This window comes from Crocuta crocuta, unplaced genomic scaffold (assembly GCF_008692635.1).
Source record: "Crocuta crocuta isolate KB4526 unplaced genomic scaffold, BGI_CrCroc_1.0 scaffold427, whole genome shotgun sequence".
In the NCBI taxonomy this organism is placed as follows: Eukaryota; Metazoa; Chordata; class Mammalia; order Carnivora; family Hyaenidae; genus Crocuta; species Crocuta crocuta.
This window is the reverse complement of record NW_027533273.1, coordinates 2,540,124-2,567,288: the sequence shown is the minus strand read 5'-3', so window position 1 is coordinate 2,567,288 and position 27,165 is coordinate 2,540,124. Positions and strand designations below refer to the sequence as shown.

Sequence of the window (27,165 nt, the reverse complement as noted above, 5' to 3'; positions counted from 1 at the left end):
TAGGTGTTCTGCCTGTGTTTCTGTGTTGTATATATATCTTGCATCATATGAAAGAGCCTGTTTGAAATTAATAAAAGTGTTCCACGATGAACTATCAGGTAGATGGACAAATACGGCAGCACCATCCACTACCATGAATAAATGAAGAATTGATTTTGATGGAGTCAGGGACAGATCTACAGAATTTAACACATGAATGAAAATAGGAAATGTGGTGTTGTGCGTTACTGGAAGAAAACAAAATAGAGCTATGTTTTCCCCCTTTTATTATATTGTAGTATATTGAAGTTATTACAAAGTATGATCATCTATTACTTTTTTGTTTACACATGGTAATCTTTTTTAATTGTTTATTGACATTTCCAAACTTCAGAAAACAAGGTGTCCACTTTTCCAGTCATTATTCATTTTGTTTCATAGTAACTGCTGAAGATAGTCTTTGACCTAAAGGAAGAGTATTAACAAATGATCTCCTTTGGGTGGCAACTGCTCTAAGTGTGGGTCCTTCACGCAATTTCAGTTGGAGGCCAGCCCTAGTCTGATTGTGAGGGAGCTGGAGGTGGAAGGTGAGTCGTTCCAGAATTGGACCCCCTGGGTCATTGGCTGTCATCAGCGGAGGGCAGTTTTCTATTGAGCTTAACAATAAGCACTAAACAACCAGAAGCAGGTCTGCTGGTAGGAGAGGGGACCTGGGTGGCCATCGGCAGCCTCTGGGCCTCATTTCCTTTGCAGACTACTAGCTGTGTAGCCTCTAGGAAAGCATGGAGGAACGTGCTTTCAGTCACAATTTAAAAATCATGGACGGGGCACCTGGTTGGCTCAGCTGGTCCGTTGGTTATGCGTCTGACTTCCGATCAGGTCATGATGTGTGCAGACAGCTCGGAGCCTTGAACCTGCTTCAGGTTCTGTGTCTCCCTCTCTTTCTCTGCCCCTCCCCCACTTGTTCTCTCTCTCTCTCTCTCTCTCCCCCTCCCCCGCCTCCCTCTCCCCCTCCCCCTCCCTCTCTCCCCCTTTTCCCTCCCTCAAAAATAAATAAAAATTTTTTTAAATCATGGATATTAGGGCTCAAAGAACCTTCATATCAACAAGCCCCTCATTTGACAACTGAGGAACTTGAACTTGCAGAAGATTAAACAGGTTGTCCAGTCTTATCTAAGCAGTTGTGAGTAAGCTAAAGGTTGTAGCCCAGTCTCCTGCCTCCCACACACTTCACTATGAATAGCCTTGCACACATTTTACGCAGGAAAAAGACTTTGTTCAAAGAGCGTGAGAAGTTCACCAGGGAAAAAACGGTCATTCCAGGTCAGACCCGGGGAGTGAACTTGAGGCTCAGTGTTTGCCGAGGAGTGTGCAGTTGACAGCTGCCATGGGACAAAGGTGTGGTTTCATCCCTGGACTTTTGCAAAGCATGACATTAAGGGCGGGTGGTTTACCACCTTTTCCTTTGGACTCTGTGACCTGTCCGTCCACCTCTTCTCTGTCTCTGCACCTTTACTGCTCAGAAGCTTTTGCCTGGTGCCTCTTGTCCTTCTCTGTCCTGCTGTCTGATAAAGGGAATGACCCGAGCCCCTGCCACGATCTTGGCACCAGTGTGGTTGGAGGGATGACAGACTGTGACCTTTCCTCACCTGTCAGTGAAGTGAGGCTTTCCGTCTCACACTTCTTTTAAGCCTCAGGTTCCAAACTGAAGTCCTCCACACCAGATCCAGACTTGTTATGTGCATGCCCCACCTCGACTATTAATTACTTAGTAGTTTTAATGGCCACATTTAAAAAAATAGTTATTTTAGCTTTTTCCTAAGGGGTTAATAAACATGAAACACCATGGGTGTTACTTAGTTTTTCTAAGCCATATGTAAATAGACTTAGAACTATTAAAGTTAAGAATTTTTATCCATGCTCCACCTAAGATCATTTTGTATATGTAAACATTAAGTTGAAAGGGTGGGATTCTGTTGAATTCAAACATAAAACAAGTTTTTCCTCTCTTGAACTGCACAAGTCTTTTCTACCCCTTGGATAGAATTTTGGGCAGGTCCTATAAAACTCACAAATAATAATTAAAACACAAAAACTACAAAGCTTCTGTTACTTTTAGTTCCAAGAACAGTCTAAGTGCAGTAATTACAATACCTACTCTGGTTTAATAGTGGAAACTTTGAGCATCATCTCAGGTTAAGCTTCTTTCCTTTTGCGTCTCAGTGCTGCTTTGCCGAGCAGCCCAAAGTGGAGGCATGGCAGCCTCTCAAGGCTGTTTCCAGCAGCCCCCCTCCCTGTGCCCTGTCCTTGGACAGAGCCCTTCCCTATAGAATCCAGTTGGGCATCATTCTGTGTGGGCCGCACCTGCACCAAGGGAAACAATTATCCGTTCCCTCGAGAAACCCTGGGAGCTCCGGCCATTGTTGATTCCTCCAACACGGCCTCCTTCCAGCCCCAGGCTCCAACCATGAGGCGTTTCAAAGCTTAGGACTGGCACCCTACAAGTTCCCAGGAGTGCACGTGAGGCTCTCCGAGTGGTCTTCTAGAACCTTCCTCACCTGCATAGGGAGAGAAGGGAAACCAGCCAGTAGCTCTCCAGGGATGACCTCCCTCCTCCCCCTTCAGGGTGGTGGTACTTTGAGCACTGAGTGCCTGCCGTTTGGTCGCTAGCCTTTGGGACCTCAGCTTAATTGGCAGGAGAAGCCCCACATTCACACCTGTTACACTGCCTACCAGTGTGAATGTGATCCTCTGAATCCTTCCCTGAAGACACACGGGACAGTCCCAGCAAGTGGCCGCTTCTTCTCTGCCTTTTGACACATCTGATTGTTGCGCTCCGGCCTAAACCCACCAGGATCCCATCTCCTCACTTCTGTCAGCAGTGGATGAGACTCATAGGTCCCCTCCGTTCAGTCTACAATTCACTGACCCCATGCACGCTCTGTAAAAATAATCAGTTTTGCCAAGGCCACCTCTTGGTTTTCTTTTCCTTCCATTTTGACTCCTGGAGGGGTGGGAGGGGGGTCTATTTTAAAGCCCTCAGCCTGTTTTCTGAGCACGTAGCAAAGCCAGTGGCCTTTGTTGCTCTTGGCCTTAGCAGTCAGAGCAGAGTGAGGGGCATCATTATCGTTAGTTGACTGCATTTGCTTGGGGGGGAGGGGATGTGAGGGAATCCAGCTTTACAATTTGAAGACCTCCTGCCCTTCTCAAAGTAGAAAGGAGAGTTGATTGTTTTCACAAACGGGCTGGCAGGTCCCCAGGGCCCTTTAAGAGGCATTTGTTAAATTGCAGAAGGCTCTAGTGCTGAGGCAGAGAGATCCCGGAGACCTGAAAGTGCTGGAAAAATGGAGAAGCATGTCAGCGAACCCCAGTGGGTTCAGATGGAAAGATCTGGAGGTGGGGCGGGCTTGGGCTCTGGGCGGGCAGGGAGCAGAAGGCTTTAGCCATCTTGGGACTCATTTCTAGCTTGTCCCATTTTATGGTGTTGGGGTAATGTGCACGCTGTATATTTTTAAATAAAGGTATATATTTAAACGGCTTTTATGTATTTTATGTACAAAACAGCTTTTATGTATTTATGTATTCCCAATTCTAGCTCAGCACCTATAAAAGGTGTCTAACTGGGAAATGTGATTATCCCATATTGTAGTTCCATCAGCAAAAACAGGGCTGATTGCTCGTTCCACATTGGCCATTCAGCCTCAGAAATCTTCTGAATGTCTTCTGAGAAATCTCTGAAGTTTCAGCCCCTTTTTAGGCCAAACGCCAAAAAGTTCACCTAACCAGACAGTAGAGAATAAGTCAAGGATTGGTGAATATATTTTTCCCTTTCATTCCTTCCACATCCTTTCTTTGTCCTCTGCCCAAAACTCCGAAGTAGGTAGGTTCTAGAACCACTCCTACTGTGCTTGAGTGGAGCTTGCATGCACCTACTCCCCCATTGCCCTGGATGACTTGTGATTTTACCGCATAAGGTCCAGTCAATAAGTGTGGAGCCTGGCACACAAAAGGAAACAGATTCCCTTCTTTTTATTGCCTGCGGGCCCATAGGTGGGCCACAGGCCAGGCTGGAGACAAGGGCACAAAGTTCCCCTTATTATTCCCACTATAATTATTGAACATCATCCTTTCTCCTTGAAAGGTAAGGATTTAGGGGGAGGGGCCCAGGGTGGCAGGCTTGGAGAATCTTAGCTTACCAGAGACTTCCAGAGCTCTGGGAGGCCTGAGTAGGACTCAGCAAGGACCCCTTCGTCCCCAGCCAACACACACACCCAACACACACCTTAACCTTGGGGGGTAACTTGCAATAAATGAGCCAAGGACTGTAACATCTAATTATTCTGTAACGTAAATTGTTTCTGCTTCACTGCTGAAATTCACAGAGATTTGCATTTTAGAACTTCTAATCTTGGAATAAAAGAATTTTTCATCCTTGTTGAATTTTAGACTTCAGAACAAGCTGATGAGGTAGGATTTTTTTTTTTAATGTCTCCCTCCCTCCTCCTTCCTTTCTACCTCAAAACTCTTGAGAGAGCTATGTTATGAGGAAGATAACTCGACTCTGAAATACAGCTTGTAAGGTTTGCACCTCTCATTTTATTTTCATTAAAATACACCCTGAGGTAAAGTCACGGACCTTAAGCTCATTTGCTGGGAGAAGGTTTTGTTGCAGAAGAACCTGGCTTCTGAGGCAGAGTCGGAAGATGGGCAGGACCGAGGGGCGGGGTTAAGTCTCAGATCCGTAACATTGTGCTTGGTGCGCCCTCTCTGTGTTCTCATCCAGCCAGTACTTCCTGAGCCCCTGCTCTGTGCCAGGCCCCCAGTCTCCAGTGCCCTGCCCTTGAGAAGTTCACAATCCCGCCGGGTGGCCAGACAATGATAATGCAGCCCAAAGAGGCCAAGCAGGAAGTGACTGTGAAAAGATAAACTGAGGCACATTAAAAAGGTTAAAGGGCATTTGAACAAAAGTCAGTCAGAATCGGGCAGCTCCAAACCGGAAGTAGTTAGCAGCACCACCCTGACAGTGGCTGCGGAAAGACCTCCATACAGAAGGTGCGGAAGCAGAGGAAGGAAATGATCTCATTGGCTATGGCTTACAGCCTCGTGGGCTCTTTGTGATCGGTTGTCTCCAGCGTTGTTATTTCATAACCTTGAGGCATTTGCCAAGCTTAGCTTATGTAGGCCACCCAGCATTAGAGCCACCTCAGTCTGATGGCCTCCTTGTTTAATTAACTTAATACTAACGGCACAGACTTCACCTGGCTGAGCCCAGGGATTGCCGTCTTGCAGAGGATGAGGGGAGAGGGGTCCAGGAGAGAAAAGGAGGCCAGAAGAAAGGAGGTTTCAGGCCAAGGCAGTGGCAGGTGAGATTTATGCAAGAGAGCAGGAGAGGTTTGGGAGCAAGGACTGAGCCAAACAGAGGTAGACCTGACACAAAAGAGGAGAGGAAAAGGTGGGAGAGGAAGCCGAAAAGCTTGGAGAAGCCTCCGTTATGAAGGGACCGTATACAGAGCTGAGGAGGTGGGCTTTCACCACCGTGAAGAGCCTTTGAAGGCTTCATATAGAGGAACTAAGTTTTCAGCTTTGGAAACTGGCCCTGAGGATGGTGAATTGAAGGGTTGGGGTCTTAGAGTGTTAGCCCAGGGCCTCTAGAACACAAGACCGGAAGCAGATACAAGTATTACTCTTCATTGGTGAAGAAGCTGCAAGGCCAGGGCCGGTGAAGGAAGAGGGAAGCAAGGCCAGGAGAAGCTCAAGGTGACAAGATGGAGCGGACGACCTGCTTCGCCAGGATCCACACAGACACTGCAGCCTGGCCCCTGGGCGCTCTGCGCTCCTGGAAGGTTTGCAAGGAGGAACTTGACTTTGGTATGGTCTGCGGAAGAGAGAGAGGGGGCGGTCTTATTTGCCCTGCCCCCTTCTGTGTTTCCGTTGTCCCTGGCTCACTGCCCAGCAAATAAGTGGCCCTGTCTTTCTGGGATGCTCTTCAGCATCGCAGGCCCCGCGATCCCCACCTCCCATCTCACAGTGGAGCTTCTGTCCGGTCCAACCGACCGTGAAGGACAGCCTGGGTAGCGTGAGCACGGACTGAGGGAGAAAACGGAGAGTAGGCAGTGAGGGGAATGTGAGAAGGCTCGTAAGGGGACGCCAGCCACTGTTTAGACGAGGGGCTCACCTCAGAGGCTGGCATTCGCTCAGGCGGGAGCAGGTGGATGCCATGACTACAGGAGACCTGTGGAGAGGACTCACAAGATCTTGATTCAGTAGAATGAACCAGCCCAACCCCAGCTTTTAAGGAGTTACCTCACAGTAGTAGTTAGTAAAAGGTTTATGGGGTAGTTTGGGGCAAGGCATACTCTGGACTTGAATTTCTTATACATTTTTTTTTACAAAAGTTTTTTTTAATGCTTGTTTATTTTTGAGAGAGAGAGCACAAGCAGAGGAGGGGTAGAGAGAGAGGGAGACGCAGAATCCAAAGCAGGCTTTAGGCTCCGAGCTGTCAGCACAGAGCCTGATGCGTGGCTCAAACTCACCAACTGTGAGATCAGGACCAGAGCCGAAGTCAGACGCTCAAGCAGCTGAGCCACCCAGGCACTCCTGGACCTGTGTTTCTTAAAATATTGGTTGATTATTGTATACTCATAAAACCAAGGAATGAACCAATTTCTGTATGTGTAGGGGAGGAAATGGAGCCTACTGCATTTATAATGATGAAAACTCCATGATGGGCGAAATGAAACTCCAGTCGCAGTGTGCTGGTCAGGACTCTTACTGCTGCAACGGTAAAAGCCCAGCGTTCCTAGTTTCGGCCGCAGCAGGGATCGCCTGACTCTGGGTACCCAGGGAAGGGCAGGGATGCATCTGAGATGTGACTGGAACTGAGGTTCAAGACGCTGCCAGGACACGCACTGTCTCACATTTGGCCTTCTCTAAGCGAGGACTTAGTTTTTTTTCTCTGTCCGACCTTGACCTCCATGTGCAGGCTGCAGCAGTGAGGCTCTGCCGCTCACTGCGTGGGGTCTGCAGACAGACTGGCTCTTCCACACCTGTCAGCTCTTCCTGGGAAGGACGCTCACTGGCTCAGCACTCACCAGGTGTTTTCTTTGTACCAATGAATTCTGGGCAGGGCTGCATAATATTTTTTAATATTCTATTAATATTAATCATTGTTTTGAGAGAGAGAGTGAGAGTGCATATGAGCCAGGGAGACGGTAGAGGGAGAGAGAAAATCTCAGCCAGGCTAAGCGTGAAGCCTGATGCAGGGCTCGATCCCATGACCCTGGGAGGAAATATGTAATATATATATTTAATGACAGGTCACAAGGTGATCACGTAGAGGAAGGGAGTTAGAGTCCAGGAGAAAAGATGGATGTGCCTGCAGCAGAGAGCAGGGGTGTTGCTGGAGAGAACACTATATAATATCACTTCAGCCAAAAGTTCAGAATACTGACATTTGCCAAAGAACATTCCTGTACTCTGAATTCACTGTCTAGAAAGGGAAAGCGCTCTTGACTCCACACTTGTAATTTCTGCCTCTCCCCCTGCTGCAAAGTGGCCCGAGTATTGCTTTAGATTGAACTGTTTTCCTAATGCTCTCTGTTTAAGCTCTGAATATCTTCTTACCGGTTCTGAAAATGCATCTGCCTCCAGCCACAGTCACACTGAAAACACGGTTCCTTTATCCCGGCATGTTCACTCCATTTGCTTTGCATTTCCCCTCCCCTCTGCCTCCAAATGGTTTTAGGTAGATTTGAATTTTAATCGGTTTGATTGGTTGTTTTTAATGGGAATTTAAATTGAACTAGAGGCTGACAGTTCTCGGGGTCCAAGTTGCTTGGCTGAGACTGGAGACATTTCTGGAGGCACTTCTCTCAGCCCCCGAGAGGGGCGGGGGCCCGCCGCGGTGTGTTACTCAGTACGAGATGCTTCTGACTGCATCTTAGTAATTTGTAGGTGAGCAAGTAATTTTCTTTGACCTTGGTCTTTTAGGTCAGAGACGGAAAGCTTTCTAGGGAGTGATCTGAATCCAGTTCTCGGATCAACAGGACGCTCAGTTCCATGGTAGTACCTCCCCTGGGCCTGGATTTCCAAAATAAGGGAAGGGAGGGACCTGCTGGAAAACATCCTCACCCCTACACATGCCCCTCCCGGCTCTTGCCCTTCCTGTGGGATGGGAAAGGCAGGCAGGGCCATGCTTAATTTAAAAAACATCAGCACCCTATGTGTTAAGCACAGAAGTTAGCACTGTACATCAAGAAAGGAGGAGATAGCTTGAACCTCTTCATGGCAAGAACTGAGCCTTCCAGTGACAGGGCAGTGGCGCAGCCTTTGACGTCATACAGACTGGTTTCTGGTTTTTTATTGATTGCATCTATTTAAATTTTTCTAATTTAATTATCTGATATACCACATACCCACTACCCAGATTTATAGATGTTAATATTTTGTGATTTTTAAAAAAAAAAATTTTATTTATTTTAGAGAGAGAGCATGCACAAGCAGGGGAGGGGCAGAGAGAGAGGAAGAGAGAGAATCCCAAGCAGGCTCTGAGCTGTCAGTGCCAGACCTGACGCTGGACACAATACGCGAGATCATGACCTGAGCCCAGATCAAGCCAGATGCTTGACCAACCGAGCCACCCAGGCATCCCAATGTTTTGCAGTTTTTAACAGAGAAATCACATATTACAAATATCACTGAAGCGCTGTCTACCTCCCTACACCCTCCCTACCTCCTCAGTACTCTGTATCCAGAAGTTAGGGTGTGTCATCCTGTGCATACTTCACTACAAAGTCTGTATGTGAGAACATTGTCTGTATGCAGAGAATCGCTTTGCATGCTTAACAAGGGACCTTGAGCCATACCCATTGTTTGGGGTTCGGTCCCAAAGCCGCTGCTCACCTGTAGAAGTCTTGGACAAGGTGCGTAGCCTTTTCGAGCCCCAGGGAGACCTGTGAGGATGACAGTTGTATTAATCCTGGCACGATCCAGATGAGCAAGGATCAAGGCCTTGAGAGGGGGAGACGAAGCTGATGTGTCTAGTGATGGGTAATTCTTGTGCAGGTACCTAAGGAGTCTAGTGCAGATTGACGGCCATCCTGAGGTCAGGAGCACACAGCGGGGTGCCAGTCAGGGAACCTCGGGGAATGGCTTGCCCTTTGGCCCTGTTGAGTGGGAAGTGGGAACAGCACACCAAGACCACCAGGGTCAGGAGGCATTGGATATGTGAGCCTGAAATTCTGGCAATGACCCTAAGCTGGCGTCAGCTCCTCGGGCTCCTGTGACATCCAGTGAGCAGCACCTTTGGGAAGGGCAGCCACTCGGTGTGAGGGCTGCCCGTGCACCTTTAGCTGGGACCCACGGCATGAGTCACCCTCGGCACATTTCTGTGGAACTCTTGACAAGCGGCAACAAGAGGCCTGAGGTGAATCACCTGGTTTTCAGGCCAGCTTCAAAGCTTGGAGTATGTTGGAAACATTTGTTTTCCTCTAATAACCCATTTGATGTTCTCGTTCCTGAAATCACATAAATCTGCTCTGAACGCAATTCCTCCTTTCAGATTTGACCAGGCCTTACTGTTAATAAATTCACAGACGTTATTATTAGCCTCTGCATATGCCTCTGAGCTTGCCCCCTCGTTGTATTTCAAGGAGCCCCAACCTCTTCTGGGATTGATGGCGATACATGTGTTGTATCTGTGTATCGCTCACTCCTCAGGCATCCGGTCCGGGAGTCCCAGTCATGTGCCTGTCTGTCTCGAGGGTTCTCCAGGACAGGAACCAAGTGGGCCATTTGCTCTTCTCCTTTGTCACTCACTGCAGACCTAGTTCAAGGGCCTTTCGCCTCTCTTCACTAGTTAGCAGCTGGCTTTTCACAAGGATATGTCTCTTTTTGCTTAAAGGAGAGAAGTCTGCCGGGTCCCTGAACAAAAGCCCAACAAGATGTCCTGACAGGCCTCCTTTTGGGTGATAGGAATCCACCCAGAGTAGCTCAAGCAAAGTGTGGGGTGGGGAAAAGTATGGGCAGCTGCTGTGATTATTACTGGAAGGATCCAGAAAGATTTGGGAAATTTAGGATAGGGAACAGCTGTGGACAGAGTGGGACCAGGTTTTCTCTCTTCTCTGCTTCTGCTTTTTTTTTTTTGTCATTCTGTCTCGCCATTCCCCGCCCCGTGCCCTCTCTCAGTATCGTGAGTAGAGGGGTGATGTCTAGGTCTCCGTCTCTTTCTGGGTCCCTGTTATTACCAACTGTCTGGCTCAGTCTTCCCCTTTCCTCCTTTCAGCTCTCATCTGGCTCTCTTTCTACCTCCACCCCCCAAAACTGGCAGCTGGCTTCCTCAGAACTTGTATCTGGCTCATAATTACCCAGACTCCAACACTGAGTGACCTTTTGGCTCTGTACCCCACAGCCATCTGGCAGTAATCTGTGTGTGTACAGGATTCTGAGCTCCTGAGAGAGGCTCCTATTGGCTCCGCTCATCCTCCTCAGCCTGGCCTCACTGCCCTGGGCTCCTGGCCACCCTGGAGATGGGTCGTCCTTGGATCAGGCACACCCTGGGCTGGTCAGCAGCGTCAGGGGGCAGGGTTACTGAATTCCATCCCTGTACCGGGGGCTGTGGATAAGGTTGGACTCCCTGAGAAGGGTTTTGTGGGGACAGGAATTAGCAAGTACGTGTGGCACAAGACCTGTGTCATAGAACTCCTCAAGGTAATTTACATCAGGGAGGTGATCCTACATTTGATTCAAGCTACAAGTAGGAAGCCATGGTTTATGAAGCTGTTTCTAGTCACCTCTGCAGTAATTCAAGGGTATACATCTCTGACCTGATGAATTTTAGCATCTTCCAGCCATACCAAACATGGCATGAAATTACACTTTCAGTCCACGTGTTCATTTTATTCGTGCATTAGGGGGCAGGCATGGACTTGGTTGATTCTGAACAAAATCATCTTGGTGCATAAAGTGGAGAATGGCAACTAGGTTTGTTTTTCCAGCCATGAANTCCTCCATGCCCCTCCCCCCTCCCCCTACATCCATCAGTCCTCAGTTTTTGTCAGCATTCAAGAGCAGCCATGAAGACTTTTGATATGGGATTTGAAACTTGTGTCCCACAAAACTGAGCATCCTATGTAATCTTTCCACCAGGGCAGGGCAGTGCCTGGCAGAGGGCAGACCCCAAATCCAGCTCAGAAATCTGTGAGGAGGCAGAAGAGTGCTGCTGCCCTCCCCGCCTGAGAGCCCCTTCCCCTTCTCTGAGCTCTGTGGCTGCTGACCCCACACCCCTACATCCCTGACGATCTTTAGTCATAAAACTGGCTATTAATACATTTTCCTGGAGTGTGTGAAAATGGGCTGAGAATGGGGGGAAAAAACTTGTCCCACTTTTATACAACTGGAAAACATTACAGAACTTGAATTTTTCAAATTAAAAAAAAAGCACAACCTACCAAATCGAGCCTGTGCTCCTTAGTCGCACGGAAATGTGGAGACGAAGGGAAAGTAAGTCGCTTCTGCTTCACAGGTGGTTTTGATTTAGAAAATGTGCCTCGAAATTCAGGGCAGAAAAGAGGTTTTGTTTTGCTTCTAATAAAAATAAAACTACTTTTGAATGTTTCAGGGTTCATCAGAGTTTACATTTAATCTTTCTTACATTTTTGTCTACCTGGCTATTCTCATGATCTCTCCAGCTACAGAGCCAATCCATGTATAGTGTGGGAAACCCTCCTCTCCGCGCATCCAAACTAGGTGGGATCCACTCTGACAACATGCGTTCATCGTAACTAGAAATATTGGCAAGAGCTGGGGATGTTTGCATTCCTCAGGGACAACTTAGCATCTCCAGCTAAATATTTCAGTCCAACTGATTGCCTTCTCTGGGCTTTCCTTCCCCAAACTTCCTCCCCCATAAGGCACAGGAGCCAAATGCAAAGTGTTGGGTCCCTGATAATTTACAAACCGAGGATAATACTTTAAAACTATTGGCCTTGAGGGGCTGCTGGGTGGCTCAGCCGATTAAACCTCCGACTCTTGCTTTTGACTCAGGCCATGATCTCACGGTTCATAGGTTCGAGCCCTGCATGAAGCTCTGCACTGACAGCACATTGCCTGAGATTCTCTCTCCCTCTCTCTGCCCCGCCGCACTCATGCTCCATCTCTCTCTCTCCCTGCCTGCCTCCCTCTCTCTTTATCTTTCTCTCTCTCTCTTCCCCCTTTCAAAATAAGTAAACTTAAAAAAAAATAAAAATAAAAAAATGATTGGCCTTGATCTATCATTGGTATTCAGTAATATATTGCTGTATTGTCTGTTCTTCCTTACAGAGTTGTACAGGGGTGATACGACTCTGTTTGCCCTCAAAATTCAGGCACATTACTTTTGAAAGAAATATTAGGGGTTAGATTGCCCGATTCCTGCAGTTTCCATATTAAGAACTCCATCTCTGTGGCCTCCAGCTATGAGACAGGTTGTTAGAAGGATGAAAAGAAAAAAGAAATGCCTGTCCCTTGTGTCCCCTCTCTAGAATAAGAAAATCTACTTGGACATTATTCACACGTACATGGAAGTACACGCGACTGTTTATGGCTCCAGCACGAAGAATATTCCCAGTTATGTGAAAAACCATGGCATCCTGAGTGGACGGGACCTTCAGTTTCTTCTCCGAGAAACCAAGGTAGGTTTACATTAATTTTTTAAAAAATCCATCAGCGATGTGTACAGGTGGTTTCCGTTGGTGTTGAAAATGGGATCAGAATCTCTCATGCTGTCTTTTCAATGCTGCCATAGCTGATGAAGTCATTTCTGGGCAGAGGTTTTCACCTCAGCTGTAGCTTAAAAGTTAGTGAATTGCAGAAAGAGGTTGCTGCAGTTTAAAGTGGACTTAACCAGGGACGTACTCCGTGCCAGGCATTAAGCAAGGGGTGGGGGTGATACTGTGGCAGACAGAAAAGGGAAGGGCCTGTCTTGTGGGTCAGACCTTGTGATAAATCAGCATCTTTCACAGCAAGCCTGGGATGCTCGGCTCCCCACCTCTTTAATCAGCCCTGTTCAAGGAATCGAGCCACCAAGTGGCTTTATATTTCACCTTTTCATTCACAGACTTGTACTGGACACTGAAGAAGTTCACAAGGGGAAAGAGTCCCTTCAGGCTCTGGGAGCAGGGAGGGCACCGTGAGAGATGTAGGAGATGAACAATTGGCGGGGTGGGGGAAGGTTGGTACCCAGGACACACAAGAAGGAGGGTTAAGTGCTGGAGACAGAGAGAATACATTCAAGAGCAAGCCACAGTGCCGCCCGGCTGCTCTCTTGCCGGGAAATGGTGGGGGGTAGCATTTGGTGAGGGGCTGGTTGTCCCAGGCATAGACCCCAGGGCCGGGGAACCACGGAGGGAGGTCTATTTGAGTGGTGTGATGAATGTGCTGTTTTGAACCAGTGCCTGTAATTCTGCCATGAAAGTGATGTTGGGGGACTTGCCAATAAACCAGAGTTTGGCCTTGAAGGGCCAGATGTGGTGCGAGGCATACAAGAATAAGAACACCAGGGTGAGCCCTGCCTCGAAACACAGGGCAGCTTATTACCAACAGTGAATTTCTCAGTTCTGGGCCGTGACTGGCTGTGTTTTCATTTTTAAGGTAGCAGGGAGGCTGAGTGGGTGAGAGACTCTCTGGCTTAATAGCGATTTTTTTTATCATTGTGTGATACTCGGATTTGGGAGAGTGTATTCACGCACGCTGCCTTGTTTGACTCTCACAACAGCCCAAAGCCGTAGATGGGGAAGGTCCTGTTGTTAACTTCATTTTAAACAGCAGAGAGTAGGCTAGAGCCTTTGGCTTGCTCACAGTTACTGACTTTGCCTGGGGTGGGTGACCCTTTCACATGAAATTTTATTTATTGTAAATTAAAGCTCAGTTAGTCCCTCGAGGTACCTGAATAAACACCCAAACTGAAGAATGCTTAATGGACACTCCCCTTCCAACTGGACATGCATTTCCTTCCTGCCTCAGTTTCTCCATATGTGCCCACATTTGGTCCTTTTCTATCTGCAAGTCATTTGTGTGATGCCATGAATAAAATAGGTGGATGAATTATCTCTCTCCTTGGCCAAAGATCTGGTTTGTATTAATTAAGATTTCTTTTCCTTACAAGGTCATCTGTATTCCGATGACCGTGTGTGGCAACCCCAGAGTGAAGTGCGTTCCCCACTTTGCACTCTCGGCTTTCTGTTCTTTTTCTGTCTCAGGATGACATTTTAGAATCGTTAGAATGTCCGGGCCCTTTAGTGGCAATGCTATTTTTGCCATTTGCCTCATTTTACTTCTCCCCACATCAGCTGGTGGAAAAAGCTCGAGCCTCTTTAAAATTACATTTAGCAGCGCGGGTTCTCAACAGTGTGTCATTACTGTCTCGCGCTCCTATTAACCCAGCCTCGTGAATGTCTTACTCAGCCTTGGAAATCTTAAAAGAACCCTGACTTACCTACACCATCCATTTACCCTGTCAGAGAACGGGAAAGAGGCCAAAGCGGAGGCCACTGATGTCCCAGCGAGGAAAAGAGCAGAGGCCCGGAATATCCAGGCCGTGATGTTAGAGACTGCCTAACAGCCAAGGACTGCAGCCTCAATTTTGAGCGTGAGGGGTGTCTATTTATCCTTGAAAAACGGGTGCCTTCACAGTATGTCACTGATCCCATTTTGTATTGCCTGTTTGTCTGACTAGAATATATGAAAGCACTCCGAGTGGAATTATGGCTAAAACAGTTGGCAAATATGATGGAAATGAGGCGCTGTATCGCTGAGGCTCCCCTTAAACCCAGGACACAGCAGCAGGCACTAAAATGAATGGATCTTGGGCTTTGAATTAATGACACTAAAGACCAGTCAGGCTTTGCATTTATAACCCTTTCTGCCTCTAACTCCTTCCTCTGTGTCTCTGAGCAATTTAAAAGCGATTTATTCCGATCCACGTTGAAAGTGGAGAACTGGAGATACAGAGAAGCAAATGTCGGTAGAACGAATGGGATTCACACACTCCTCGGGCTCACTGGAGAGGAAAGCGAGTCTGGTGCTCCTTCAGGTTTGGAGATGGGTTGAACTGATTGATGTTGAATCAGCTCCTCATTCATTATTTGTCTTTATGAGACGTCTTTGAAGCCCTGCACCCAGGCCCAGGAAACCCCTGGCTCAGCAGTATTTGGCCAGGCATGCCACCAGGGCCCACGTGTCCTCAGCACGTGGGGAGCCTATGAAGATGGAGGAATTTGCTGTGACACTAAAATTGGGACTAAAAGAGCCAGGAAGTTGTTGAATCTAAAAGACTCTTCTAATAGGTATATAAATTTGGATGAATTAATTATTTATCAGAGGACCATGGACGAGGCTTTCAGTCCAGCAGACTCCGGGAGTGTGGTTTAAGCCAACACAGGGTGGCAGGTTTTTACTTTTGGGGTTAAGTCCTCATCGCTTTTACTGTGATTTCTTTCTTATTCCTATTTTTAACCTCTTCATGTCCGCCTCCTCCCCCATCTTAACCATGGGGAAGCTCCTTATAGTATGAGGCATTCCCATCCTGCATTAGATTGGAGGTGCATTTGGAGTGAGCCACAACAGAAACTCCTTCTCTGCAGTGAAAGCCAAGAGCCAATTCTGGCTGCGGCAACAAGGGGGGAAAGCTGCTGCTGTCCATGGTGTTACCCTTCGCTCCCCAAGCCTCTGGCCATTCACCCTCCAGCACTCGAGTGGGTTATGACCTGTTTCCCTACCTACCATGTCAGCTCAGCAGCTTAGCTGTGGGACTCACCTAGAAGCCTGGGCAGGATTGGAGGCTATACAGCATATACTGCCCCTTTTCCATCCCATCCCCAGGTCTTACACCACCACCACCACCACCCCCATCAACCATGACTTTTCCCATGAGCTTGGATGTGGTTGCACAGTCTCTCAAACATCCAGGGCCACCACCCATGGAACCAGACTCTTCTGCAGCTCCATGATGGCAGAGGGCCTTTCTTGATCTGTTTACAGGTGCATTTTCAATGTCTAGAACAGTGCCTAGCTTGTAGAAGGCTTTCAGATAATTATAAAACGAATGAAGAAAAGAGTCAAGATGAAATCCATTAGCCATCTGGGATCTTGGGACCATGCCCGAAAGAGTGAGCTCTTGCTTTGCTCGTGAATCATGCACCTAAATCTCCAAGATTTCCACAGCGAGTGACACCGTCCTTCTGACACCCCGTGCCTGCCTCTCCACGAAATTGCTTACACATCACAGAGGTGTGGGCCATGAGCGAGAGCCCAAGGGCTTACCTGCTGACAGAGCAGTCTGTCTTCCATCTCAGATGCTGAAGTATTCGCCCTCAGACAGTCGAGGAGGCTTCATCCTCATGGCCAGTATCTAAAGTTATTCCCATCCCAGCCAGATGGGGACAACATTTTATATACACATGTAATCCTCTCTCCCTCTTTCCCTCCCACGCATGTATGGACAAGGCGCAGTTGTAGCGAGATGATTCAGTCATTGCTCTGACTTCAAGGACAAAAGCGCATCTGCACACTCAAATACACACAAAAACATTCAGCATCTCCTCATCCTCACAGATACTTGGTTGCTGGAAAGATTTCATCTATTAGTATTTTTTCTTTTGCTCATTTTCCCTACTGAATACATTCCAGGCCTCATTCCAGGCATTCTTGCTATAGGGATGACTAAGGAGTTTTGCCCACGAAGTGTGTACAGGCGTGGGAGAGGAGACCAGCAGGGTAACTGGGTACTCTAGCAATGTGAAAAGTGCACAGGTAGAGGTAGTAATAATAAAAGATAGTAAACTGATGTAAAACTTCTGGGATGCTATGGGCAGGCTCAACCATTTAGTCGTGTAAAATGTTACACCATCACTTGTGAAGCCACTCATATAAGAGGATGAGCCTGCTCTGGAAGACAGGAGCTAATGATCAGCCACATTTTAACACGGCACATCTGTGTCACCATGGTGCACATGACCACAGGGATTTATACGGCAGTAACAGCCATTTTCCCTCCCCCTCACCTATGTCCTCTCCGTGAATTATCTCTTATCGTAAAAGTCCTCTGATCTCGGTACCATGAGAGCCCATCCTTAATGTGACGTGAATAGGCCTGTTGTGTTGCCTCACGCCTTCTAATGGTAAACATTTTGTGCTGGCATGGCAGAAGATGGCCAGCATCCACAGTTATCAATTTATCCAAATATTTGCTTACCCCCTACCCCCATCTCCAAGTTAATGCATATATAGTGCAAATTGCAACACATTGGATTATGGACTGGGGCTTCCAAATGACTGAAGTGTATGAACTTTTGGTTTTGATATGTTGTTTGTGTTTTGTTTTATTTCTGAAAGGCTACTTAGGTAACAAGGATAATCTGGGAGTCTTCCCAGTGAGCTGGTCTCCAGGAAATAGCCTCTGACATCGCAGCCGACTCTGACACACTGTAGGCACTTAAACATACTTGACAAGTGTCATTGTCTTGTCTCTTGCCTTTCTAGCTCTTCATAAGAGAATCTTCTTATAGTTTAGGTGAGTGGCTTGGGCAGCCCATGAGAGGGTATAGCCAAACCTGTATGGAAGAGATTTTGGCCACTATTCTGTTTCTTCAGCATCAAATGCAAAAGGGAAGACACATGTCCAGAAAGGGCCCCTTCGGGACACATGAAAGCATAACCTCTCAGGAGAACATATTTCTTCCACGCTCCGCCATCGTATGGATTCTTTTTAAAGATAGAAAATGTATACCTATTACCCCAAATCCAGGGATTCCCAATCATTCTATGAAGAATAAACAAGTAAGGCTCAGCAGTAGTGCAAGGGACTGGCCTTTGAATGAGGCAGTCACCATAAACCATGTCTACTTACTCTTCTGGTGGATGTCACTCCCCTTTTTTTAAAAAAACTCCAGCTACCTTATGAAACGGTGAGAATCCATAAATACTCAGGCAGGTGCTGAACATCTTGTAAAACCCACAACCACAACTCAGGCAACCTAAACCCCAGCTAAGCAATACAAGGTCATGTACGTGCAGCTGCATGAAGTTGAATCTGGATTTGAATCTGGACTACTATTCACTGAACATTTACTTCAGTTCCAAACTTTGAAATATATCATGTCTGTGAAATATCTCACTTAAGCCTCACAGCTGCCCCATGAAATAAAGAACTATGATTTTCACCATTTCACATATGAATAGATAGTTTAGAGAGCTTGCATGACCTTGACTCAGGTCCCATAGGTGGAGAGAATATGTAATAAATGGACCTCAGATAATCCATAGGAAGAGGCGGAAAACACTTTCCCCTAGTCACAGGACTAGGAAGTGAGCCAGTCAGGATCTGAACTTTGGTCTGCCTCAGTTAGACCCTGTACAGTTAGTCACCACGTTGCCCCGATCACTGTGCCAGTATTCAATTTATTGGATAAGCTGAAATTGATTGGTTTCTCAAACTCCCTCCTGAGCCACTCCATCATTTTAGCCAGTTCAAACTAGTCAGAGAAGCTGACTAGTTTGAGTGAGAGTGTGTCTTCTGTTTTGGGTTATCCTGATGTTCCCCATCACGAGTGACTGGAAACTGACTAAACCCATGTAGAGTCTTCCTAAGAACCACCTTTATACATGTTGAAAGGATTCCATGTTAACTCCTCCAGTTAAAGGTTTAAAACAGTTCTCTTTCTCCTTTCACACAGAATAATAAGATTCCAAGTGGTTTTACTGAATCATTTGTCAACATATAGGAAGGTCCCAATCCCGTGCTGTGAATAAAATCTGTGTGCTGCATCCGTTCTTCGTATTACTTCAAAAATTTAATTTTAGAGTGTGTCAGTCCTGGGTTTAGAAATGCTTATTGAGGGCACCGGGGTGGCTCAGTTGGTTGACCATCTGACTTTGGCTCAGGTCATGATCTCACAGCTCATGAGTTGGAGCCCTGTGTCGGGCTCTGTGCTTACTCCTCAGAGCCTGGAGCCTGCTTCAGATTCTGTCTCTCTCTCTTTCTGTCTCTCTCTCTCTGCTCCTCCCCTGCTCACACACTGTCTCTTTCTCCCTCTCCCTCTCTCTCAAATATAAAAAAAAATAAACATTTAAAAACTTTTTAAAAAAATGCTTATTGGTGGGGCAGAGTTGCAGCCATGAGGATGTTCTGTCATCTGGGATAGCCTCATTAGATTCTGGGCATCTGAAGGCCAGATGAAGTATAAATAAAATATCCACAGTTGCCTCTTGAAAAGTTAAACCTCTGTGCTTGGATGCATTCTTGTGTGTCGCCCCCACGCTACAGTGGAAGCTGGGGACTAAAGGAAAGCATATTGAGTGTGGTAAAGGCACCAACGTGTGGCAAGGCCATGGCACTCAGAAGTTCATGGGATGTTATTTGGCGGTGATGAACTCTCTCTGCCTACCCTTTTGTGATTCAAGCCTCAAGTGTGCTATTTGACCTTAATACATCTGCTCCATTATAATGTCACAGGTAATGAGTACAGAGGAAGCAGGAAAAAATCACTTATTGACAGACGTGATGAAGAATTGTTATTTTGGTGTTTCCAAGTCGTGCATTTCCTGCAATCCTAATTAGTGTGACGAGAAAACTCATTGCCAAGAAATTGTATGGTATTTGCTTAAGCTTCATTCTAAAATTGTGAGGCTTTGGAGAGTTAGCCCAAAATGTTTACTTTATGTGTACTGAGATATTTCGATGCCAGCAGGGCAGCAGAGATGGTGCAAATTGTTAGTCAGATATAATTAAACCTAGGTCACATTCAACTCCGTTAAGCAACAGCCTCAAATCCTTTTAATTAATGGGTTCAGATTGGTTGGTCTGAAGGAGCTAATTAAATTTTTTTTCCAGGATTTTCTGTTTAAGTAGACAATCATTGTGCTTTCCGCATTTCCTCCAAAGTTCTTTGCAATTTAGAGTTGATGAAGGTATCAGCACTTTATGGCAGGGCCTGATTTTCAGAGGTCAGGACTCACGGTGGGCTCCAGGTCTCTCTGGCTGAACCCACAGAGACCCCTGTCTGCATCTTCCTGCACTTTTCTTCTCAGACTCACAAGGATCGGGAAGCCTTGGGCTTTCCTGCACCCACCCACCACCTGAGAGAGATCATCTCTCCCCTGGAGAGATCTTCCGCAAACTCTGATAGGGAGCAGATCACAGAGCTCTGAAGCCTGAAGGATGGTAACCCTGGAGTCTTCATATTTAACGGAGCTGTGATCTCTCGGGACTAGTCCTTCCCACTCTTGCCTTCCATTTCTTCTGCTGCTGTCAGGCACGCTCCCTGCCTCCGCACCCCCGAGCCACATGCTCAGGTCACACCTGATACACTTAAGTTCTTTCTGATAATTTCTCTCCTTTCAGCTACTTAGCAAGAATAAATAAGATCCAAAAACAGGGCCTCCAAATGGTGGTGGAGATGCCCCTTATAATCATCTATCTTCCAGGCTCCTGCTAACACAGTGTTCCTCACCCCCGTGTCTCCAGTGGCTCTGCTTCAGGGGAAGTGCCCGCAGCCAACAGTGGGAGCTCTGCTGACCACTCAGAGCCTTTCTCCTCAGTTTACCCAGTGGATGTCCCTGATGGTATATTTGGTCATGTCAAAGTTTCCAGGTTATTTCTCCAAAACAAGCAAAAAAAAAAAAAAGGTGGGGGGAAGGCAGGGTTAACTACCCTGTTTCATGCAAAAAACCATCCAGTCATAGGATAGGGAGTCTACCCAGAAAACCTGAGATTTTGTTTCTTGTCCCAGAAAAATGCCTGTGGGGGCTCTGTGATTCTCCAGTATGCCCAGCGGGCACCATGCTCAGTGTTCAGTCCTGGAATTGAGTGCCCAGCACATACTTTCTGCATCGCTCACTGGTGCCCAGGGAACCTGGCAGCCTGGACCCCGGTCTCCCCAGACGGAACCGTTCTAAGTAACCGTTGATTTTAGCAGCTGCAAAAGACAGAACTGCTGGGGAGAGGGCCCCAGGAAGGGAGAATCAGGCATGCAATACATTCAGTTCACCAATATCCTTCCTTCTCAGGGGGCCTGGCCATGTGGGTGTTCCTCAGTGACTGCAGAAGGAAACGATGCCCTGGGGCTCAGTTATCCTTTGGCAATTGATGTGCCTCTGGAGGCGGGAGTGATCTCAGCATTGGCGCCTTGCTGTGGTAGGGAGATCTCCCATCTCACCAAGCCCACACTTGGACCCTGCCATCAACAGCTGACAGCCCTCCAGCAGCGTGAAAGGTCCCCAGGGGAGGAGATGCAGTGAGGCATTTCCCTGAGATGCTGTTTCATTTTTGGACCCGGGAATCACTGCCAGGGAGCTGCAGCAAGGCCCCTTTGTCCCAGCAGCTCTGAGCTACAGTTTGCGCGAGGACTCGAAGAGTGTGTTTCTGCCGCCATCTATTGTCTGCCGTTGGGAAAGCACACGGTGTGCTGGCTGCCCATCTAGCCACTCAGCACCCTCTCCCCTCCACTGAGAGGGAGATATAAACAAAGTTGTCCGTGCCCCCCCGTGAAAACCCCCTTATGAAAACCTGTGTTTACTGACCTACCATCATTTTAAAGCAGCTCCGTTTGAACTGTAATCAAACCGCCAAATGACCTTTCTGTCCCTCCACCCAGCATCACTGAAAGGGCCTGTTGTTCCTTTGGTTCAATGAAGAAACCTTCTGTTTAGTTAAGCAAGTGTTTTTCCAGTCATGTCTCCTGGTGAGTTACAGAAAGATTATTGTTGGGTCTCGGTTGTTGTTGTTTTTTATTCTTTTAAATACCCCTGCCTCCATACCCCCTCAACTGCCCACCTCCCCCACACACACCCCCACGCTTGTTTCTTTACTTTTTGGTTTTGTTTGTTTGTTTCTTTGTTTGTTTTTTTACAGAGGAGGAGAACATAATGAGCTGAGCAGCTTCATGAGCCTGTAAAGGACTTTGGTCCTGTTTTTGCAGTTCCTGACATGAGCTGCCTTCTCTTCACCACCACCCAGCATCTGGGAACCTTCCAGAGTCTCTGAGGCTTCCACATGGGGATGAAGCACAGAAGAGCCCCCTGTGATTCAGGGATGTCCGTCCTGACTGATGTGTTTATATATGGTATGCTTTTCTGTCTTACAGTTGTTTGTTGGACTCGGCTTCCCTTATGAGGGCCCAGCTCCCCTGGAGGCCATCGCAAATGGATGTGCTTTTCTGAATCCCAAATTCAGCCCACCCAAAAGCAGCAAAAACACAGACTTTTTCATTGGCAAGCCGACACTGAGAGAGGTAAGCATCTATACTTAAAAAAAAAATCATTCTAGTTTTCAACAATATGAATACTAGCTACTTAGTGCTAGGGGCCCATTCAGACCCCCCTCACCTGGGACTATAGGTATCATCAACCTCATTGGACATAGTTGGAAGGCGGAGGAGGAGGATCAGGGGCTCAGTGAGGAATGGCCGAAGCCGTCTCCTAACTTGGTGGTGGCTCAGGCAGGCCTTGCAGACAGTTGTCCCTCTGCGAACTGTGGCATTTTCCACTCTGCGTCAGCCCTGTCCTGATGCACACAGACATCATCAGCCTTCTCAGTAGTTAGGCTCTGACCTTCTGAATGTTTAGAATTTATTGAATAAGGAAATCAACTGGCTAATGTGTATTTTTGAAGAACCCGCTCCCGTGATGGGCTGTGGGGAATAAAGGCTAAGCCGTAGGGTCCTTAACTGTCAACCTTGAGAGACAAGACATACCGTGGGAGGCTGAAGTCGTGTGCCTGGTATTTTCGGCCGCCATGAGGAGGCACCGTCCTGTGCTCACACTGTTTGCAGAAGCCTTATTTGAATTGCTTTCAGAGATCCTCTTGAAAATCCACAGTGGGTGATGAATCACTACTGAAGGCAGTTGGATTCGATGTGGGGCAATAAAGAAGTCATTTAGAGCATGTGAGTGATCAAGCTGGGTGTTTCTGTATCTAGTCAGAAACAGGTGTGTGCAAGAAACCGTAAGATTGATTTTCTTACTATTTCTGTGGCTCTGTGGGCTGCTCACGAGGAGGAAGCCTCTGCGAGCTAGGGTCCTTGAGATCTCCCCTGTCATTTGGGGCCTTCTCCTGGGGGACGACACAGGTGGCCACCCATAACATACTGCAGTATAACAGCGCTGTTATTTTTTTTTAAGATTTTATTTTTTTAATGTTTATTTTTGAGAGAGAGAAACAGAGCATGAGTTGGGAAGGGGTAGAGACAGAGGAAACACAGAATCAGAAGCAGGATCCAGGTTCCTACCTGTCAGCACAGAGTCGCGGGGCTTGAACCCAGGAACGATGAGATCATGACCTAAGCCGAAGCTGGATGTCTAACCAACCAAGCCACCCGTGCGCCCCAGCAGCACTGTTATTAAAGCATGAGATTTTCAGCTCTGCTGCTTTTAAGCCTTTCCAAGTCGATTCTTCTGACCACCACCCCTCTAAAAAAAAAGAAAACATGAAATGCATTTTCCATGATCATTGTTTTTGATCATTCAGAGATCTTAACGATTCACCGAGCTGATTATTTTGAGAGCTCTCTTCTCTTACCCTCCCTGTCGGTGGTGAAAGGGCCAGAGGGGATGGAGGAAGAGATCCATAAGTTTTTGAGACGCCCAGAAAGAAGAACCTGTGACCCACACAGCCTCTGACAAGGCTTAACTGTGTGTGTGTTGGCCTGCATGCTTGCTTTTCCTTCTGCTACTCAAATAAATTTGAATTTTGCATGTGGGCGAGTGGTTCCTGTCAGGGAACTCATTCCTCAGCAATACCTACCCACCCCTGTGTGCCAGGTGCTGTGGGAGGCGCCAGGGCACAGACTCAGAGCGTCCAGCCTGGCACTGAAGAGCTCGTTCCCGGGAAGGCTTGAGAAGATGCCCTGCTGCAGTGAGAACATCTCATTCTAGGAGTCTCTGTAACGGACAGGGGTGTAACGACTTACTTGAAACAGTGGAGTTTGGGACAGAAAATTTGGGCTGATAAATTATGCATACATCTTAATTTAGGTGTATGAAATCTCTGAAGTTCTGCCCACGTTGCAGTAATTGTTTGTAATTTTGTTTCCTTTTTCCCTTTTTTTGCGATTAAATATACATATTTCAAACTTAGCATTTTAACCACTTTAAGTGTACAGGTCACTTGTATGAAGTGTATTCACAGTTGTGTGCAGCTAGTCGTGTCCACCTACCCACAAAATCTATTCATCATTCTAAACAGAACTGTATTCATTAAACACCAGTTCCCCCAGTTTCCCCCTCCCCATAGCCTCTGGCAACTTCTCATCTATTTTCTGTCTCTCTAGATTTACCTTTTCTGGGTACCTAATGTAAGTGAAATTATACAGTATTTGTTCTCTTGTGACTGACTTGTTTCCCTTAATGTTTTTGAGGTTCATAGCATGTGTCAGAATCTCATTCCTTTTAGCGGCTGGGTAATATTCCAGTGTGTAGATACACCACGTTTATTTATCTCTTCATCTGTTAGTGAACGCTTGGGTTGTTTCCACTTTGTGTCTGTTGTGAATAATGCTGGGAACATTTGTGTACAAGGATCTGCTGGGATTCTTGCTTTTGATTCTTCGGGGCATATACCCTACACGTGGAATTGTTGGAATTTACTTTTTATTTATTTGGAAATAATTTCAGTCTTACGGAGAAGTTGCACGAATATACAGAGTTTGGGTACATCCTTCATCCAGCTCCCCCTAGTGACAACAGATAACAAAAGTATAGTAATCAGAACTAAGACCTTAGCATTGATACCACAGTGTTACCTAAACTACAAACTCTATTTGGTCTTCACCATTTTTTCCACTACTATCCTTTTGCTGTTCAGGGATCCAATCCAGGACCCTACGTTTCAGTTAATTGCCATGTCTCCTTAATCTCTTCCAATCTGTGACAATTGTTCAATAACTTGTCATCCACAACCTTAAACTTGGAAAGAGTACTTGTCCGGCTTTTTGTATACTGTGGCTCACTTTGCATTTGACGGATGTTGTCTCATGGTTAGTTTGAGATGACACATTTTTAGCAAGAATCTCACAGAGAAGTGATGTGATCTTTTCAGTGTATCATATCAGGAGGTGCATGGTAGCAGTATGTCTAATTGCTGGTGGTATTAACCTTGATCTCTTGGTTAGTGTAGTGTTCTTGGTTACGGTAGTGTCTGCTAGGTTTCTTCATTATAAAGTTACTGGTTTTCTCTGTAATGGAAGAAATATTTTGAAACGATGCATATATCCTGGCTTTCTTCAAATGTTTGCCCATTTATTTTTACGATGGGTCAGTGGATCTTGCCTACAACAGTTATTCTGGTGGTTCTGAGGTGGTTTTCTTTTTCCCTCTTTGTGATTTTTTTCTTAATACATGAGAAGTGAAGAAACCTGTCGATTTTTACTGCCATTTCTATATATGAGCCTTTGGGCAGTGATCAATCAAAGGTATCTTAAGACTACATTGGCAACTGGCACCTTTTTGTTATTGGTGATTCTAAAGATTTTGATGACTCTTTGTTACAACCGAGTGCTTTTTCCTGAAAAAAAAAAAAAAATTAGGACACTCAAGCGCAATCTATTTCCCAGCGAATGACGTAATGTTACATAGATCAGAGCAGCCAGTATGAAATTATTGAAGAAAGGATATTCATCATTTCCTATCAGTTGCCCTCATTTAGTAATTTGCTTGTCATTGAGATCGTGAAGGGCTTTGATTGTTCATGGCATAAAGAGAATAGGCATTAGAGCTGCCCCCCCAGGCGCTTGGTTCCGCCCATCCCTTTAGATAATGACACCAGTGCATAAATGAGACTCTAGTTAGAATGGCTCTATGGGATCCTCAGCCACTGCTCAGCAAGTGAGCTCACACAGATGACTGTCAGTCCTGGGCTCCCATAGGAGGGCTGGGATACAGAAGGTCAATTGACAAATGCTCGTTATGTCCCCACAGGGTCCATGATACTAGCTGCTGCATTGGGGAAACTTACTAAGACCCATTTCCTGTCTTCCAGGAGCTCAGATTTTGATATGGAAAGAAGTAGCTAAGTCCGTCAAGGAGAGGGTGTCAACAGGGAGTTCTGCCAGGTAGAGAGTGTGCTGGGTTAACTGAAAAGGAGACAGTGCAGGAACTGCTATAAAGGAAAAGGAGGAGAAGGGGGTTTCACACTTAAGAGGCGTGAATGTTGATGTGCTGCAGCGAAACACCAAGGTCACTTTGCTTTATGCAGGAGGGCAGGTTCCATCTGATATCTGTCCCCTTCTTTGCTGGAGACAGTGTGGAGAGCAGGCTGGGAGCCAGCAACATCACCCAGCTTTGGGAGGACCCAGTGAACTTGACCTCAAGGCCTGGTGGGCCACTCAGTCTGCTCTTTCAGCCCACAAAAGCCACAAAATCCCTCTGGCCAAAGCTACTTTTCATTGGGAGAGAGCTATCAAGAATTCTGTAAATGTCGAAGGGTCAAAAATCCCTAGGAACTAATTTTTCTTTTTGCTCTGCAAATGGAAAAATTTTAACCAAAGTGAACATAATTACAAAGCAATTTTTGGCTCCCTTGCTAGTCTTTCCAGTTAAGCAACGATTGATCCATATAAATCAATCCATATAAATTGCATATATGTCCCTCCTTTGCTTTGAAAAGAAAAAAACTCTAAGTTTCTAAATGAGAGTTTTGGGGTTTTTTTTGTCTTTTATATTGGATCAATTTTTAAAACCATGATGTACACTCAAGGGAAAAAGTTCCATAATGCCTTAAGTAATGTGGTTGGTTCAAGTTATACATTCAATGTGATATAAATTGGGTTTTTATCTTTATACTGAGAAACACATTAGTAGGTTCTTAATCATTATTTGGACATTTTGTAAACCATTAGAAATTCTCTGGCTTCAGGGTTTTTTTCCATGAAGAGAACCCATGTTCTCCTTAGAAATTTAATAGCCGCTCTGAAGTAATGTCTCATATTTAATAAGATTTTCATTACTTTAACAAACTATACTCCAGTAAATTTACTGATTGATATACAATGAAGTAGCTCAGATCAGACGGTTCTCAATAAATTAACGGGATGGAGCAAAACATTCAGAAGGGAATAATGAATCACAAAATGCCTTACTCATAAAATTAAGAAACTCTCAATAAATGTAAATGAATAAAATAATAATGGCTCGGCATTTTGTATTTTCCAAGTGCTTAGA

General features: G+C 46.3%; 1 protein-coding gene across 8 annotated transcripts in view; it reads left to right on the top strand.

Annotated features, from left to right (window-relative positions):
- The window catches only part of MGAT5 (alpha-1,6-mannosylglycoprotein 6-beta-N-acetylglucosaminyltransferase), a 327,080-nt gene that overhangs the window by 273,464 nt on the left and 26,451 nt on the right, over nucleotides 1-27,165 (top strand). For all 8 annotated transcript variants that reach the window (XM_077747860.1, XM_077747857.1, XM_077747859.1 and 5 more), the window contains 2 exons: nucleotides 12,498-12,647; nucleotides 22,095-22,241. In XM_077747860.1, coding sequence (XP_077603986.1) covers nucleotides 12,498-12,647; nucleotides 22,095-22,241 — 297 coding nt within the window. The remainder of the gene's footprint in view (nucleotides 1-12,497; nucleotides 12,648-22,094; nucleotides 22,242-27,165) is intronic.